The following is a 19,933-nucleotide window of genomic DNA, read 5'->3' on the forward strand; positions in this document are numbered from 1 at the left end:
GGCAGGGGCAGAGGCAGGTGCAGGGGCAGGGGCAGGGGCAGGGGGCAGGGGCAGGGGCAGGGGGCAGGGCCTCAGGGGTAGCAGGCTTTTCAGCCTTTGCTGACCCCTAGGAGAACTTTCAGCCGTTGCCCGTTGGACTTGGAAATATATATTATATATTATATATATAAAAAAATTAATCGGAACAGGACCGGACCGGAACGGAACCGGAATAAACCGGGATATACCGGTACCGATACACCGGTATCAAATTGTGGCCGGTACCGATACACCGGTATCAAATCGTGATACCGTTTCGTCCCGTGTACCGGTTCACGGTGTCCCGTTCCGTCCCGAATACTTCCGGACCGGAACGAACCGGAATGGTACCGGTACAACCCGGTCCAGCGCCCAGTCTTATACCCATCCTCTAGATCTGTACCATAGCCCTTCTCCCCTTCGTCTCTTGATGAGTATTTGTTTGCTAGGTTAGTATTTAACTCTGTGTAACATAGCTGCATTTCCTTGATATATATTGTAATCAACTGTATTAGCCGTTTTGTTGTATTTTCTTTTTCTGGTACTGCTGTGTTTCCTATTTCGCTTCTCGTATCTTGTGATTTGTGGCTGCACCTTCTGCTTTGTTTTATGTATCATTATGAGTGATTCTGCGAGTCTTGATCCTATAGTTAGGAATTTGTGCTTTATCTGAATTTAGGATCTTCCTTAACACCAGAGGGAGCTCTTGCCAAGCCTGATATTCATGATCTGTTTGTGATTCAATGGCTATATTAGCCAAGGCGTCAGCCAAACAGTTACCCTCTCTGAAGACATGAGTAATTGTTGCTCTGGTCTTCTGAAGTAGCTCCCGTATTTCCTCCACCTTTTCTATTATTTCCCAAGGAATCCTCCAAGTCTTCAGAATGATCTTCTTGAGACTTAATGAATCTGTTTCAATGATAGCATTCCATAACCTTCTTCTCAGACACAGAGCTGAAAGAATTGCAACTGTTTATGCTTCCATGTTTGTTACAATTCATATTCCTTTAGCGTTAGCATAGATTAGATCACCCCTACTGTCTCTAATACAAAAACCAAAGGAGCTCTGACCTGGATTTCCTTGGCATGCACCATCTATATTACATTTTACTTGGTGTTCTTCTGGGGGTCTCCATGTAACTCTTAAGTAATGCAACTTGGGTCTGTAATTGTGTATTCTGATGATGACTTCCTACCAGGACCATTTTAAGTTCTTTATCCATGGGAATTGAAACTTAACCATTTGTCTCACTACTTCCGATGTCATGGTCACCATGTTTTCATAGCTAAAGCAACTCCCATGTTTGATGACATTCCTTATTTTCCATAAACTCCACATTATGATAGCTGGCATGGCTTTATAAATGCTCTTTAGTTTAGATGTTGCCTCCTGCTTCCACTAAGCATTGATGAGCTGTTGTAGGTGCATCCCTTCTATGTTAATTCCTGCATGATTGGAGAAAAACCTCCATAGTTTAGTAACTATGGGGGCTGTTAGGAATAAATGAGTAATTGTTTCTTCCTCTTTTCTGTCACAGCACCAACATCTAGAAACTATATTGATTTTCATCTCTTAAGATTGTCATTAGTGGATATTCTTCTCTTCCACACTCTCCATAAGAATAAATTGATCTTAAAAGGTAGCCCTTTATTCCAGATGAGTTCATAGTCCCTTTTTTTTTTATCATGTTTGGCTCTCATCAATTCCCAAGCTGATTTCACTGTGAACCTCCCCTGTGAATTTGTCATCCACCATGCTATATCATTGGTAGACTGGATATTTGGTGGTGAAATATTCTCCATGATGTAAACTGTCAATTCTGTTGACAAATTTTGTAGTAACTTGTCTCTATTCCACCCCTCTGTTATGCTAAAATCTTTAACCTCCAACTCTTCTTCCCTTGCATTCTCCTTTATGTGATACTATGCTTATTGTTTAGTCCAATCATCAAATCAGAAGCTAGAGTTTCCAGCCTTAACCTACCACAAGATTTCATGTTCTACTTCATCCCTGATTGCTGTCATTTTCCTCCACACATGTGATGTGCTAAATCCCTGAGCAAAAATAGGGTGGTGCTTGTTGCAGTATTTGTTCCACATATATGCAGCCCATAATGAATTTGTAGAAGTTCTAAAGTTCCACCAAAGCTTAGCAAAGAGGGCCTTTGATACATCATGTAATGATCTCCGCCCCAAGCCCCTTTCAGTTTTTGGATAGCACATTTTATCCTATGCCACCCAGTGCTTATTCTTAGACCCTGCTGTATTTGCCCAAAAGAATTTTGCAAAAATTCTATGCATCTAATTAATGACACAAGATGGAGGGTTCATAGCTGATAGAACATAAATTGGCATAGACTGCAACACATGGGTTATCAACACATATCTACCCCCAAAAGAGAGTAGTTTGTTTTGCCAAAGACTAATTCTGTTCATCACCTTCTTAATCAAAGCTTAAAAATGAGATCTATTCCTCATCCCATAAAAAATGGGGCACACCAGATAAGTAAAAGGAAAAGAACCTTGCTTAATACCTGTAATCTTTTTTTATTTGTCTGCAAGTTCCTACTGGTACCTTCTCATGCAAATAGAAGAGACATTTGTCAATATTTATCATTTTTCCAGACACTATTCCATAGCCCCTTAATACATTCTTCATCTTTTTCATTGAATTAGGATGTCCTGAATAAAACAAAATAGTATCATCTGCATAAGATAAATGGTTAATCTCTGGGCTCCACTTTGGTAATCCAAATCCCTTAAAATTTTGATCCTTAGAAAGCTTATTTAGATTTCTAGCCAGAACTTCAGCTGCTATGATAAAGAGGGTTGGTAAGAGAGGGTCCCCTTGCTTCAATCCTCTAGTTGACTGAAAAAAACCAAAGGATTGCCTATTTATGATAACTGAGTACCAATTGTTAGACACCAGCCTTACCACCATGTCTATTATTCTTTCTGAGAAGCCAAAACTTCTAAGCACCTTAGAGAGGAAGATCCGTGATACTCTATCATACGCCTTCGCCATGTCTAACTTCACCACCACATTAGTAAGCTTATTTCTTCTATTGATGTCTCTGACTATCTCCTCAGCCAAAAGGACATTTTCAGTAATACTTCCCCCTTTCATAAACCCTGCTTGATTTTGTGAGATTATTCCGGGGAACACTGCTTTCATGTAGCATCATTGATATAATCTTATTAGTGAATGTGCTTAAGCTGATAGGTCTCAGGTCCCCAAAGTTATCAACCACTTCTTTTTTGGGGATTAATATCAGATTGGAACGAGTAATAAATCTTGGAAGTTCTTGTCCACAGAAAAAAGCTCTTACCATGTTACTGATATCCACCTTTACAATGTTCCAGCAGCATTGGAAAAATTTCCCAGAGAAGCCATCTGGACCACTTGCATTATCCCCATTCATGGCAAAAACCACCTTTTTGACCTCCTCATATGTTGGTAATCTTCCCATGTCTTCATTTTGTTCATCTGAGACCAATTTAGGTATGATATCTAACATTGAGAAATCAGTGGGGTTATTATTTTCCATTTGCTCCTTAAAAACATGTGCTGCCTCTTCTACAATATTCTGAGTTGAAGTAATAAGATCTCTCTGTCTAAATTTTATTTCTGAGATCTGCAGCTTTCTTCTCCTACCCTTGACATATGCATGGAAAAACTGTGTTTTTATCTCCCTTTTGGAACCATTTCATCCCTGCCTTTTGCTTCCAATAATCTTCCTCAATGTGCAAATATCTTTTCAGTTCTGCTTCAGCTTTCCTTAGTGAGCTCATATTTTCTTCTGTTGGGTTGATTTCCAGTTGCATTTCTTTTGCCTTTACAATGTCCTCCAAAGTAGCTACCTACTGGAAAAAGTTTCCAAAAGTTGTTTTGCTCCACTGGACCAGTGCTAGTTTAACCCATTTCAGCTTGGTGTGGACAATTGTAAAAGGTGATCCTGCAGCCTCTTCTTTCCAAACCTCCTCCACTATCTTCTGAAATTTTTTGTGCTTGGTCCAGAAATTTAGGAATCTGAAAGGCTTCAATACTTGCTCTTGAGTTATGCTACATGTAACATGAACTGGAGCATGACTTGACCCCTCTTTGATCAAATGATACACTTCACTTTCTTGTAAAATATTCATGAATTCATTATTCCCAAAGACTGTCAAGTCTTTTGAATATGCAATCCTGCTCTATTCTACCATTCCACTATGTATAACAGCTACTAGAGAACTTAATCTCATGTAATGCACATACATTCATGCACTGTACAAAGTTTTCTACCTCACTTTGAGTAACTGACAACCCTCCTAACTTCTCTGATTCATCCAGTATAATGTTGAAATCTCCCCCTATCAACCAAGGGCAATTTGTATTATTTGCTATTAGCTCTAAGTCCTCCCACAACTCCAATCTATCTAAAGCACTACATCTAGCATACACTGCAGTTATCTTGAAGAGACTATGCGTGTCTTTATGCTTGAAGGAAGAGGTAAGTTGTTACATGGTGTCTGTGTATTCTTGTTCCTCCCATTCCTCATCCCAAAACACCAAAATCTTTGAAGAGTAATTAACTCTGGCATACTACTTACTAATTTTCCTCCTATAGTTATCTAACTCTGTTGGACTTTGAAAAGGCTCTAAAAGAGAAATAGATGAGTAGTGATGTTGTATATTTAAGTTCAGTAATCTCTCAAAAGAATTTTGTGATTTTACTGACCTAATATTCCAAAATATAGCTTTATCTATCATTGATCAAAATCTGCAGGCCTACTTTTTCTACTCTTTGTATTGACATAAGACAAATATGGCTTGCTATATCTATTCATCCCAAGTTTGTCTTTTAACATCTGTATTTGTCTAAGTGACAAATCTCCTTCCTTGCTAATCTGGTTTATGTTGGCCTCAAATGTTTTTTCCTCTTCTGTATCTTGTTTCTCCTGCAACTCTTGTGGTGACAACTTATCTAATTTTGGATTCTCTACTTTTTCCTTTGTTGGTGTTGTTGCTTTAATCACCCCTCCGATTGTGTCTTTTTTTGTTGCCCCTGTGTTGGTTTCCTTATGTTGTGTTTCACTAATTACTTCCTCACATTCTTGCCTCCATAAATCAAAGTTGCCAGAATTATTTGTTGTAGGGATCTCTGAGCTATCAGTTGCAGAAATTTGTTTCAAACTTGTGCTAGTCGCTCTTCTTTGCATTGTCTTAGATGATCTTGCATCACTAATTTGACCTGCTATCTCCATGATTGCATCCACTTCCTTCCCTACTGCTTTATTGTTCTTGCCCCCTACTTCCAATTGTATGTCTGCAACCTTGGGATTTTTATGTTCTTGCTCTGTGTTATGTTTTTGTGCAGCCTCCATGTCTTCTTCTAAAGCCCCAAATTGTTTTTTTGTATCCACCTATGAGTTCCTCTCCTGATGTGGTTTTTGGTTCCAGACTTGTTTTGGTTTCCTTCTTTGATTGTAGTTTCCTCTTCTATATCCAGATCTTCCCCTCTACTCCTTAAATTCTATATCTTCTGACTTCTTCCCTTTGTCTTTCTTTTCTTTGGCATTGTCTTCTACAGTATTTGTTATTTCTTCTTTCTGTTCCCCTTGATGATTTGTTTCTCCCTTTTGTTCCTGCTCCTTTCCAACTTTCTCCTCATTTTCTTCTTGTGGATATAGTTCTGGATGAATGATATAGCAATCTTTCTCATTATGTCCCTGCAATTTGCATGATCTGCAGTATTTCAGAACATAGTCATAGTTAATTACCACCCATTTTTCCACAACGTCTCCTGACTTTTTCCTCATTCCGATGTTAATTCTTTTTGGAAAATCTCCCAGCAAATCCACTTCAACTTTCACTCTAGCACAACTTGGCCTCGTTCTGTTTTGAGTAGCCATATCTACTTGTAAAGGTCTTTCCACAGCTGCTGCCATCAAAAATATAGTTTCATTGCCAAAAAAGTTTGGAGGAAGGGATAGGAAAGAAATCCAAGCTATTGTTGTGGTCGTTTCCTCCTCTGGATCAAATAATGGATCCCATTTCAGTGTCCTCATTAGGTATGACCGATAATTATATGTAATGTAAAACTGGGGCTAAGGCTGGTAAACGGACAAGTTTTTGACCGGTCCGGTCCGGTTCCCGTACCGGTAAGTCCGATACCGATTGAATCGGTAAGGAACCGGTCTTATAGGGTACCAAAATCGGTACCAAAATGGAACCCGGTTTTTTATCCAGTTGATCCGATTCGGTAAGAATTGGTTTCGGTCTGGTTCCTGTCCGGTTGAACCGGTTCAACGGTCTTTTAATTTTTTTTATTTTTTTAAGTGAACGTTAAAATTGAGCCGTTGGGCTGGGGCCCAAAACGGCTCAAAACAGCCCCCCACCCCTCTCTAACCCCTTAACACTATAAATATACCCATATTCTTTATTTAAATCACAAATTCACAAATTATCTCATTAACATCTTACAAAATCTCTCAATTTTCAATCTCTCATAAATTCATAATTATTATTTTGTGATATTGGCTTGGAGTTCGGATTTTGGAGATTTATTTGAAGTAAATCGGAAGCTTCAATTGGCATCTCTCAATTCCGGCTTTGGTTATACATCTACTTTTACGTAGACGTTCAGTACATTCGTTCCAACTTTAATTTTTTATTTGTTTATTAATTAAGTTTTTTTTTTTGTTATATTATCTTGCTTGTTTTTCATAATATTTAATTATTTTAACTACTAGTCCGGCTACCGAATTACCGGAACAAGATGAAGTCCCCTCTTTACCTACTTTTTCAAAGACCGTTGTACGTGTTAAAAGATCTTTAGTATGGAAATTTTTGGTACAAAATGAGGAAAAAACTACTGTTACTTGTACGAAATGTAAATTGATCATGAAACATGTAACTACGGGTACACAAGGGGGAACGGGACGACTAAGAACACATTTGAGAAAGTGTAATAAAGAATTTGCTCGCCTAGATGATATAGAAAGGGCTAATAGAAATGGAATACCCATACCTGAAAATTCTATGGGAGTTGGAGGTTCTAATATGGTTCAAAGTGAATTAAATATGACTATCCCGGCTAGCCGAAGCACACACCGCACATATAGTAAAGAAAAAGATCGTAGAGAATTAGCTAAAATGGTTGCTGTTTGTGGTTTGTCTTTTTCATTTCCTTCCCATCCTGGTTTTATTCAGTATATTCGGGAATTGTATAACCCAGATTATGAAGGTATTCCAAGAAGTACAATTAAAAGTGATCTTTTTAAATATCAAAAAGAATATTGTCATTTTCTTCGTTGTTTATTTGCTTATTATGATGGTAGATTATCTATTACTTCTGATATGGGACGTAGTCCTAATGGTAATGATTATTTTACAATTACTGTCCATTGGATTGACCATGAATGGAACATGCAAAAACGAATATTAGGATATAAATATGTTGAAGAAACTAAAACCGGTGCTTATATAGCAACAAAAATAGGCTTAATTTTACAATTTTATGGAATATGTGATAAAATAATGAGTGTCACTTTAGATAATGCTTTTAATAATTTGAAAGCAATTGATTATTTAAAATGTAGACTTTGTCCAATTGATAATGATTCTTTTCATATTAAGTGTGCCGCACATGTGTATAATTTGATAGTAAAAGATGGTATTTCTCAATTTGGAATTTCTTGTGAAAAAATTAGACTTGCTTGTAATTGGATTTTTAAAGCTAAAATAAAAGCTAGAATTACAGAATTTAAAAATCGTTGTAAAGAATGTGGACTTGAATATAGAAAAGTTCTAAAAGAAGTATGCACTAGATGGAATTCTTTATTTGAAATGCTTCAAGTTGCTTATATTTATCAAGAGCCGGTATAATTAGTTTTTAATGCTCATAATGCGGACCCGAATTTGAGAATTGGCTATGAAGGTTGGGAAAATACAAAAGAACTTATTGAATTTTTAAGTGTTTTTTATAAAGCAACAAATGCTGCTTTTGGTCAATATTATCCAACTATTTCTTCTGTTTTAGTAAATATTTGTGCTATTTCATCTGAATTTGCAAAATATAAAGGAAAAGATCGATTTGAAAATTCCCTTGCTTTTATGATTGAAAATTTCAAAAAATATTTTTTCTCTATTCCTCAAATCTATTTGACTGCTACTTCTTTCAACCTAAATTACAAATTAAAAGGTGTTGAAAGAATGGTTGAAAAGATTTATGCAAATTTAGAAATTAAAGATGATGAAACTCCTAGTGTTGAAGATTGTAAAATTAACATATATATAAAAGCTAGAGAGTTATATAATACATATAAATCTATGGGAAAAAATATTCCAATAGTTGAACCTTCATCTTGTAAACCTAGAAGTGATGATACGGATGATTGGATGAATGATTATCTTGAGCTTGAATCATCTACTAATAATGATTTTGATTTATATTTCAATCAGGCACGGGAAAAGATTAGGCATGAAGAAGGACAACTTCAAGCTCCAATATTAGTATGGTGGAAGAATCGTGAAAATCAATTTCCGACCCTTGCTAGGATTGTTCGAGATGTGCTAGCGATTCAAGCATCATCGGTCGCTTCGGAGCAAGCCTTTAGTGCGGCGAGATTTATGATTGGAGATCATCGATATTCATTAGCAAAGGATAGTTTGGAAATATCGGTGTTGTTTCGAGATTGGGTCAATGCCGAAAGAAGAAATACCGAACTACCACAATTAAATAACCAAATAGAACATGAAATATTTGGTGATAATAGTGATGATGGTATGGAAGCAATGGAAGAAGAACGACAAATACAAGTTCCAAAAAATGTTTCTTTTGAAATGATACAAAAGTTACGAAAAGAATTTAAAAAGAGTTTCAATTGTTAGTACAATAATTAATATTCAATACCTAGATTATGTACTCTTTGTCTCTTTCTAATATTTGTATTGTACAATTTATTTATTTGAATAAATATACGGCTATTCGCCTTGATTTTCTTTTAAAATAGTCTCTTATATTTAATCCAAGTCATTTTAGAAATTTAATTTTCAACTATTTTAATATTAGTTTAAAGTTTAAACTTTAATATAAAATTGAATTTTAAGGTTTAAACTTTAAATTCAATATAAACTTTAAACTTTAAACTTTAAAGTCAATTTTAAATTCAATATAAACTTTAAAATTTAAAGTCAATTTTAAACTTTAAACTTAAAGTTATTAATAAAAAAAAAATCTCGGTACACAATGATCCGGTAAGAACCGGTTCTGGTTCGATCCAAACCGGTTCCTATCCGGTAACTAAGGGACCAGACGAAACCTTTGGAAATTTCCGGTAAAACCGATTCCGGTAAGACCCGGTTCCGATAACGAGGATCGATTTCGGTATCGATTCCGATAAAACCGGTCCTGTTGATCCGGTCCTGTCCAATTGCCAGCCTTAACTGGGGCTTTGATAACAAATTCACATAATCTTCCAGCAGGGAGGCCCGTATCAATACATATCTGTTACTTAGTAGCCCAATGTTTACTTCCCCCTTAAGATCACATTGTTTTGGTATTAATCTCCTCAATTCTTGGATATCTGGCCATCCATATAATAACTTTCCTATCACTGCATATTGTAGCTTTCATTAATGATCATCTGTTGTATCTTTTCTTCCTCCAAAACTATCTTTGGTTCTCCATGTAAATATGTTAGTGGTTTCATGGGTATGGTTTGATGTGGCGTTATGGGTGCTATGAGAGTGTCTGCATACAATGTTGTGGTTCCTTCTGCTATTACTGGTGTTGAGCCAACCTCCTTCACCGGTGGCCGTGGCCATAGGTTTTTAGGTATGCAAATTTAGGTTTTTCACCGGCGGCACGTGAATTTTTGTTTATTCCTAGTTGAGTCAAAATACTAAATGATTTTTTTTTATATGTTAGGGTTTGTTTTTAATTTCTTAAAAAATATTTTCTCTGGAAAAACAAAGTTGCTTAAATGAGAAAAAAATGACTTCCTTAGTCCTATCTATTACAAATAAATCACGGGTTGTTTTCCATGCAGCGCCTGATTTATCATTGTGGTTCAACCAATCTCATGGATCACTTATCACCAAGTGTGAGTACTTCCTTATCGCGATCAATATCATTCCCAAAGTAGTGCCTCACATGTTGTCCATTTATCAGAAAAGAAAAGTGGAAGTCCGTTATGGAATGGAAGAAACTAGAAAGAAAAATTAAAGAGAGAACGAATGATAACTCTTTGTATTGATTCTTGCATTGATTCAAATAGAAGAGTACATCCCTATTTATAAATAATTAAGGAGAATCCTTCTAGATACTAAACTAAAGGAGAATCCTTCTAGATACTAAACTAAAATAAAACTAAATATTTTCAATTAATGTAAACCTAGACTTGAATGGAAATTAAATACTATAAAATAATTTTAGACTAAAAAGAAAAAAACAAAAAGATTCTACCAAACTCCAACATTCCCCCTCAAACTCAAGTTGGTGTATCTAACTTGAGTTTGAACATTTAGTTATTCTTGAGAATATCTTCTCCTTTTCATTGTTTTTTCCCAAGCTTCTTTTGTCGTCTCAAATACAATGATTTTAGAGAAGATTGAATCTGCAACTGAATTTTGAATTACAATTTTGGCTTTGTATATTTTGGTTTTCCCTTCTGAGTGAAGTTTGATTTCAGCAGCGGAATAATAAATTTTTTCAGAGAGTGGTTGTATGAGTTTATCTTCCATTACAGTTTTTCACAAATCATAAGCCTCGAGATAAAACTTCATCCTAACTGTCAAGATTTGATAATTTTCACCATTGAAGATTTGTGGGGCATTGAAAGAAAGAGTATTGTTTGTCTTGGTTTGAAAATAAGGTTTAAAATAGTATGAATTAAAATTTGTTATAAGTAGCCCTGCGTTAAAAATAAAAGCACGGGTTAAAATTGGGTTGAAAATATGTATGAAAATAAAGTGGTTGAAAGTTCTTTTTCAATGAACTCATAGATCCATTAAGATCAATGGAAGGCTCTGATACTACTGTTATGGAATGGAAGAAACTAGAAAGAAAAATTAAAGAGAGAACAAATAAAAACTCTTTGTATTGATTCTTGCATTGATTCAAATAGAAGAGTACATCCCTATTTATAAATAATTAAGGAGAATGCTTCCTAAAGAAGAATCCTTCTAAATACTAAACTAAAGGAGAATCCTTCTAGTTACTAAACTAAAATAAAACTAAATATTTTGCAATTAATGTAAACCCTATACTTGAAAGGAAATTAAATACTACTCCCTCCGTCTCATTTTATGTGAGGTACTTTGACTCGGCACGGAGTTTAAGAAAGAAAGGAAGACTTTTAAAACTTGTGGTCCAAAATGAATGATAGAAATTGTGTGGCTGTAAATCATTTCATTAAGGGTAAAAATAGAACATTTTATAGTCAAATTGTTACTTAATATAGAAATATGTCATTCTTTTTGGGACTGACTAAAAAGGAAAGTAAGTCACATAAATTGGGACAGAGGGAGTATAAAATAATTTTAGACTAAAAAGAAAAAAATAAAAAGATTCTACCAAATTCCAACACTCTCTTCTCTTTGTTCCACAACTCAATTGACCCATGAGGCCTCATCTTTACCACCTCAAATAGTCCACACCACTTGGAACTCAGCTTTCCACGAAGCAACTTCAACCTGAAATCAAATTGTAATACCTGTTGGCTTGGCTCAAAAGCGTGAGAGACAATGTATTTGTCGTTCCAACACTTCTTCTTTTCCTTGTACAACTTTTAATTCTCATAAGCATAGAGCTTGAACTCCTCAAGTTCGTGCAGCTGCACCATTTTGTTCTTTCCACCGCTGCCCCCTCCTCGTTGCATTCGATGTCTCCGTCGCCCCCTGTGGCCACTGCCGATAGTTCCTTCAAGAACTCCGTAAACCTTCCGATCTCCAAATCCACATCACATCTCAACACCAAAACAATCCCGATGTCACATTCGAACCTTTGTGTTGCTGAATATGGTTGTAAAAAGGATTGAAGATTGATCTGAATTTAACCAATATTTGTTCATTCTGCAATTGCAAGTTGTCTTGTAAAAATATCCACTTTGATTATAATCAATAAAATGAATAAAACATATTAATCCACCATCCTATTAGCAATCATATAGTCAACTCTGAATTATTTTGTGGTTAGTTTTTTTTTTCATTCGATATTAGAGTTCGATTAAATTTAAATGGCAAAATGGTCTGGTGAACCCTTGTACTTGTATGAGTTTGTAGTGTGAACCCTTCTACTTACCCATTTGTCATCTGGACCCCTGAACCTATCTAAACTCAATATTTTAAACACTTTTTTTACCCTTTAGTTGTGCGTGTACCACAAACACCTGACACATAATTTTAAAAATAATTATAAAATGACACGTGTATATATATACCACTTCATGTCATCTTGACATTTTTATTATATTTAATTAATATATTTCTGATTTTTATTTGCCTTTTGCCACCAAACCCACCACTTTTCCCCATAATCTCATTTCATTTCTCTTTCATCTTCCTTACACATTTTTTTTCAACCTCTTCTACTCTTTTCACTGAAGAAAAAATACCAGCAGCAATCAAGGCAATCCGTCTTTGTTTTCATCCAAATCGAAGAAGAGAGGTTCGCCGCTTGAGTGTACAGTGTGTCAACGTCGTCCTAGATCAATATCTGTGTGTCGCTATATATATTCACATTTTTTCTTTCTCATTTTTTTCTTCATTCCCACAAAATTCTTTGAGTATTTTTGTTGGTTTTGTTTTGATTTTTAATTTATCTATGTAAATTTTGTAACTTATTTTCGTATTTGTATGTTGTTTAGTCTAGATTTCATCTTCTATTTATGTCTTTGTTTAATTTTTAGGTGTTTAGTCGATTATAGTGATTTTTTTGAATCTTTTTGGAATTCTATTTGTTATGCTTTCAATTACATGTTTCATGATTTCTATTAGATTATTATAAGATTCTAAGAAAAACAACTTCATGATGATGTAGAAAACTACAATAGGATCAACCACAAAATGAAGCAAAGAATTAACTGGAAATGCATAGAAATAAAAGAGGAGTATAACGTTGAAAAAATATGGAGAAGAAATTTGGAGAAAGAAAATCGAAAAAGAGGCAAGAAAAAGCTCAAATTTGTCTAATAATGGTGTTAAATGTAAATGGGGAAGAAGATGACTTTATAAAACCCTAATGTGGCTATTAGACCCTTTTAATCAGATTTCACGCTCCTCAGGTGTGTGTATCACACGCCCCTTGGTTGTGACTGCCACATAGGACGCCACGTCAGAAAACGTGTTTAAAATGTTGAGTTTAGATGGGTTCAAGGGTCCAGATGACAAATGGGTAAGTAGAAGAATTCACAATACAAACTCATACAAGTATAAGGGTCCACCAAACTCTTTTGCCAATTTAAATTTGCATCGGAAAGTTTCGGCTATGATTCTTGTTTGTCCTGTAACAAATAAAGGTGGCAAGATGAGCACCACAGAATCAATAATTTTGGCAACCTTTTACCTTTCTGTCAATATGTCAACTACCAAGTCACGAATGAAATTCTAAAAGCTGGCATATGCCTTCCTTGCTATCTTGATTACATTATTTTATTAAATCTAGTATGATATTTGTGTACATTTTAATTTATGTGATGTAATTTAATTGAGCATAAAATTTAAGAAAATATTATAATATATTAAAACTAGTCTTTAGGTCCGTTTGACTATGTGAAATGAAAACATGATTTGAAATTATATTAGATAAAATTGAAGTTTTGTTTGAACATGTAATTTGAATTTTAAAATTGTATTTTTTACTCATAAATATAAAAATTCCATAAGTAGTGAAAGCTATCGAAATTGCTCCAATTCTTAATACAATCTTACAAAAATGCAAAAGTTCAATATAAAAATATAATACACTATTACAAAGCTATTATGAAAAATACAAAATTAATGGATCCAACTTTAGTTCAATAAAAAAGGTAAAATCGAGCATGAGTTATAGTGTATTATATTTATCGAGTCATTTTTTTGGTCAATATCATTAGTAATTATGTCATCATGCTCATATTTCTTGAATATTTCATCACTCATCTGATATTCTCGTAAAAATATTATATAAATATAAAATGATTTTTTTTACAATATTATAAACTTATGGGTCAAATTTTATTTTTTTAAAATACGAAGTTATGATATGAAATTCTCAAATCGAGCTTTTTAGAAAATTTAAAATTATGAGATGGAATTGCAATGTCCAAAACCCTACTTAAAATGTAAAGAATACACTTTTTACGGATATTTGATCAAATAAGTGAAAATTCAATATAAATAAAACATTGATAATCTCATTAAATATCTATCAAATAAAGAATGTATTCAATACTTTTGAAATTAACTTCTTTTTTTTTTAAAAAAATCACTAAAATTGGAAGAAAACGAAGAACGTAGGAGTGTTCACGATTTGGTTTGGGTCAGTTATTGGTCAAAATCAAAACCAAACCAACTTAATCGATTTTAAAATTATCAAAACCAAACCAAATCAAATATAATATATATTTATCGGTTTGGTTGTTTTCGGTTTTGGGTTGGTTTGGTTCGGTTATTCGGTTATTAACCATACATAAAAATAAAAGAAACAATTCATTCAAAACGTGAAAAAAGTGACAACAATCCATTCAAACAAAAACATAGTTAGAATGACTGGCATTATAGAACTTTCGATCATTGAATTTACTGAATAAAACTTCAAAATTCACTATTTTGGAATAGAACGAAGAGACAATGACATTTTTAGTCCCACAAAGAATTTTCATAGACACTCATATACATGAAACCAATAAGAAAAATGTTCTCACCTTGGACATTTTTTCTTTCATAAGTAAATTATAAATAAATTTTGATGAAACATATATAAAATCTTTAAAATTGTTTATGAATATAATATATTATGTATGTATAATAATAGAATTTATGTATATTACTTGTTGGTTCGGTTCGATTGTTTCTTCGATTTTTTTCGAACAAAACCATAACCAAACCAAATACTATCGGTTCTTAACAATCTAAAACCAAACTAAACCAAAACCTAAATTAAATCAGTTCATTTAATCGATTTGGTTTGATTTTTCGGTTTGAATCGGTTTTTATCCAAACCATGAACACCCTACAAATAAGTAATATTTTATTGTGTAGTCCGTATCATATATGCACTTGCAAGTTGCAATTATGCACTTTCCTATTTTCCACAGCTTCTTTATGTCCTTTTTTTCACTAATCTTTTCTCCTTTTGATTACTTTTTTTACTAAAATAGACATGTTAGGATTAGCGTCTACGCATAATCCTCTTATAATTGGTTCTTGATCATGAAACTCTTTTTTATAGTATAGTAAAATTCTATATTTTTTGCTTTTCTTTGAATCTCAAAATTCATCCCCTTTTTGATCAAATTCTATCAATAAACTTGATTACCTTATTTAATATTCTCTTTCCTCTTTATTTACTTGTCAAATATTTCCTAATTTGATTTTTATTTGTCATTTTTTACGAATCAACGAAGAACTTTTCTCCCTATTATATCTTTAATTTATTAATATTGAGTTGATATGTTTAAAAGATTGTAGTGTGTAAATATATTTGAAACCCTATTATTTGATAAAGATAGAATGATAAACTCACTATATCAATCGTTATTTTCTTAATAGATTTGTCGAGTCAAAATTTAACAAGTAAAAAGAGATAGATAGAATATTACTATATTTTAATAAATACGACTAACTGTCCAATTTAAATAGGTGTCATCCTTATCATGATTTCTCCTGAAATTGAAGATATTTAAGTTGATTTTTCTATCACAAAGTAACAAAATGTATGTTTGTTTTCAGAACAATTTGAGGTGAATTAGCTGGTGGAATATAAAATTATAATTTGAAATAATTTATGAGATTATTAGGAGATTTAACCACGTTTTGCATTATTGTAAAATTAGATATCATCAGTAAATTAATAAAATAATATTTATTTTATAAAATCTAATTTATATAATATAATTTGATTGGATATGAAATTTTAAAAATATGAGAAAACTTTATAATATCTTAAAACTATTCTTAAAATAAATAAAATTTTAAATTAAAAAATTACTTTTTGTGGATTTTTTTGTAAATTAAATGAGATCCACCGATAGTATCAATTAATTTTTTTTAAAAATAAATTAATGTATCATTATTTCTTAAATTAATAAAAAAAATTATGTGCTACATAAGTTAGAACAAAGCGAACAATATTTTATTGTATACTCTTTATTATATATGCACTGTCATTATGTAAAAGGGTGGAAATCATTTATACCTTGAAGTACTTTACTTAAAAATCAAATCTTGTCTCCTCAACTTTAAGAAATAATCATTCTCCCTCCTTTTTTAATTGTCTATTCTATCGTTACATTATCAATCTTTATTACTTTATACTTCTTTTAAAATTATATATATATATTAATCTATATAACAATTTTTAATAAAAAAATATTCATTTCGTCCAGAAGAGAGAAAAATATCAATTGAATATATAGTTTAATATCGTTCTATAATGAATAGAATAAAAAGTAATGTTATTAATTTTATCAAATCTATAATATGATGACCTTATAAATATATGTTGATACAAGTAATACAAATAATTAATAAAAATAAAGATACTTCGTAATAATTTCTTAAAAGATCATCTATTAATATTGTAAATAAATTTTAAAATTATAATTTAAAAAATATTTTATTAAAAACAATCAAAATCTGTTTATCTACATAGATAATAGAGAATAAGAGATAGACATAGTTACATAAATATGCCCTTTTAACTTGATTTCAATTGTCATCTACACCCTCCCAACTTTGGGTTTGCACAAATAAACATTTAAACTTCTATAAAATTAAACAAGTAGATACATACATTCTACATGACAATTTGTGTTTGATACACTCGAAACTGATTGTATTATGCCATGTAGATATTATATATATTTGCTACATTCATGTAGGACGCTTGTGTTTATTTGTCCAATATATATAATAATATAAAGCTGAATGACAGGGATGCTGATGTGACATGCTTCTAAAGCCACGATTCAGATTTATCTTTTTTTGACATTTTTTTTTATTTATCACTTATTTTGTAACTAAATAAAAAATAATATTATACACTAAATATTGCTGAAAATTAATGGTATTCATATCTTTTAAATAATTTTAAAATCTATCATATTTATTATATTCAATATGATTATAATTCATGGGTTACAAAAAAACCTCCGTTTTTTTGCATTCTCCACTTAAATAACATGCCTTCTCTACTTCCTTCTATCTAATTCTTATGACTTAAACAATCTATTAATAACAATCATAAATGAAGTTTTTTGATATTCATTTTCATTTTTTCCTTCTTTTTTTTAATTAATATATTTTTTTTTTCGATTTTGTTTGTTTTTTCTTCATTTTCTTCATCGATCATGTATTTAATAACTAAAAGAGAGAATATAGAAAAAGTGATGCGGAAATATGCATGGCCACCATCATAGATATGTTTTACATAATTTCTTTTTGTGTCATAGTAGCCAAACACGAGGTCAAGGTGAAGACATTTTTTTTTTATGACTGTGTCAGATTAGTTTTGTACAAGTTTGGCAAAATGAAGAAGAAATTTAGTGGCGGTGGAAGTTTCATCAAGATAGATGATCAGATTAGTTTGATAAAATTGAAGTTTGAATGGTTTAGAATATATAGAGATACACTTATTTTTGCTTATTTTTAACATTTTGAATTAGTTATTTTTCAAATATAAGGTATGTATTCTCCAAGAACAATATTGTTTGATAAAGTTTGGAGTGTTACAAATATAATTCTTTTTTATACAAGGTAAATGTTAACTTCTTCTTCTTCTTCTAAAATAATGTGTTGATTTTTCTAGGAAAAAAATTGGTGATTCTTAAAAGTCTATCTATCTTCTATATAATAATTGTTGGACTAGAATAGTGTGGTATTTTCTCTCTTTACTTTGGTAATTTTTTTTTCTTTTTCTTCCTACTTATTATAAAAGTAAATGTTTCAATAACTTTATTTCGGATTGTCTTATCATTTTCTATGATTAATATTCATTATTTTATGTCATAATGCACAAATACATTCTTAATCCTCTTAATTACAATGACTCTTCATTCTTAGGAATTCGTATATTAAATGTAGTATTTATTTGAAATATGAAATATACTGTTAATATTTTTGTATATAAGCTAAGCAAAACTAGAAGAATTAGAAATTTGTGTATGCCATTTTTTTCAACTTTTTCTGCATAGCTAATTCTTTTTTTTTTGTTTATTTTTAAATGTATTTTCTTTCTTACCTTATTTTGTTTTTTAATTTTGATTAATTTTTTCTTAGTGATTTTGATATGATAATTCTTTAGGTTGGTGAACAGACAAATACTAGAAAGTAAGTAGTGATGAAGTTATAACAAAGAGGAGGAAGAAGTCCAAATTAAAAAAATATTAATGTAAAAAACTAATAATTTCAATTAAAGAGTATGTACCTTATAGATGACTTGGAATAACAATTGTTACAAAACATAGATATGTTTAATTGATTTTTCATAGCTTATCTTTTATGATTAAGTATAAAATATTATTTTAATTCTTTTCATAATCGCGCGAAGCGCGGTCAAGTATACTAGTTTTATATAAGTTTAAATGCTTAGTTGTGTTCACCCATAAGTTGAAGCACATATATACTAATTGATGCCAAGTAAAATGACATATTAATGTATTATGCTAAGAGATAAGTAGCTGTTGATACAATAGTCAGGAAAATTATTACATTGTTGAGGGATAAAAAAAATGCGATTTTCTCGGGAAGAAAATGCTGTGGAAATAGTTCGGTCAAAATCAAACCGATTTCACTAAAAAAAGCTTGTCAGAAAGGCTATCCCGTGAAATACCTCCGATTCCAAATCTGATTTTTGCTTTGAGTTGGGACAACCAGCTTAAGTAGTTCCGGTGATAGGGGGCAATATAAATGCAAATAACACATTCATACATACATACCTAATGTATGTAATATTAAAATAACAATCATAAAAAAAATAACATTAAGTTTTATAACAAAGTTTTAACTTATAAAGCTAATGAACTTAAATATTGGGATTTTTCGTAAATTATTTAAAGTTCAAAAAAATATTATATTTATCTTCTATTTAATTATTACAAATCCATTGAACTAAGTGAATTATTCATTGAGTTTATCCATAAACTTATATTTATCATCTATGTGTATCCCCAAGATTCTATGAACCATTTTGGATAAGAATGTATCTATTTATTATGACACTTATATGGTGGCTTTTGGTGTCACGACCTAAATGAGTCATGAGTGGCACCCACACTTAACTTTCTAGGTGGACAACTAATTAAACTCCAACTCATATTAATTGTTCAACTTACAAAATACAAATCATAATGCGGAAGCTCGGATCTTATTAATGTAAGAAATATAAATCCACTTAACCCTATAAAATATTGTTTCCCAAACTCGAAAGTCATCACATTAAGGACATCTAATCTCCAAATACTAAGCCTAAGAGTATCAAAGACACCAAACTAAATGAATAATGTAGTTTTTGTCCGAAAACTAAAAACATCATGTCATGACTGAGAGAATCCAACACGAGCTAAAATGAATAGCTCACCCTGGAACCTGATGTGCTGGAGACTGGCTAGAGTTGAGGGCGAGTCGAAGTTGCTGATACACTCGCTGCATTCCACAATAGGAAAACGAAGAAAATACAAGTAGGGGGTTAGTACATGGCAACTTATACTTAGTAGATATCATCGGTCTACT

General features: G+C 32.0%; 1 protein-coding gene and 1 pseudogene across 1 annotated transcript; both read right to left on the reverse strand.

Annotated features, from left to right (window-relative positions):
• LOC102598812 (SUMO-conjugating enzyme SCE1-like) overlaps nt 1–500 on the reverse strand; it is a 6,927-nt pseudogene extending 6,427 nt beyond the window's left edge.
• Nucleotides 501–625: 125 nt separating this feature from the next.
• LOC107060398 (uncharacterized) lies at nt 626–3,043 on the reverse strand. The gene is made up of 2 exons (XM_015308330.1): nt 2,553–3,043; nt 626–953 (listed from the first exon to the last, which is right to left on the reverse strand). Exons 1-2 carry the CDS (start codon nt 3,041–3,043, stop codon nt 626–628), a joined length of 819 nt encoding a protein of 272 aa, XP_015163816.1.
• Between the last annotated feature and the right edge of the window lie 16,890 nt (nt 3,044–19,933).

Source organism: Solanum tuberosum, unplaced genomic scaffold (genome assembly GCF_000226075.1).
Source record: "Solanum tuberosum cultivar DM 1-3 516 R44 unplaced genomic scaffold, SolTub_3.0 scf00079, whole genome shotgun sequence".
Classification (NCBI taxonomy): domain Eukaryota; kingdom Viridiplantae; phylum Streptophyta; class Magnoliopsida; order Solanales; family Solanaceae; genus Solanum; species Solanum tuberosum.

Bases quoted from the DNA above. Each gene is read 5' to 3' on its own strand.
- LOC107060398 (XM_015308330.1), bottom strand. From the start codon at position 3,043: ATGGCGAAGGCGTATGATAGAGTATCACGGATCTTCCTCTCTAAGGTG. The intron at 954-2,552 runs GTATTAAGCAAG...TCTGAGAAGAAG, and splicing joins CAAATAAAAAAAGATTACAG to GTTATGGAATGCTATCATTG.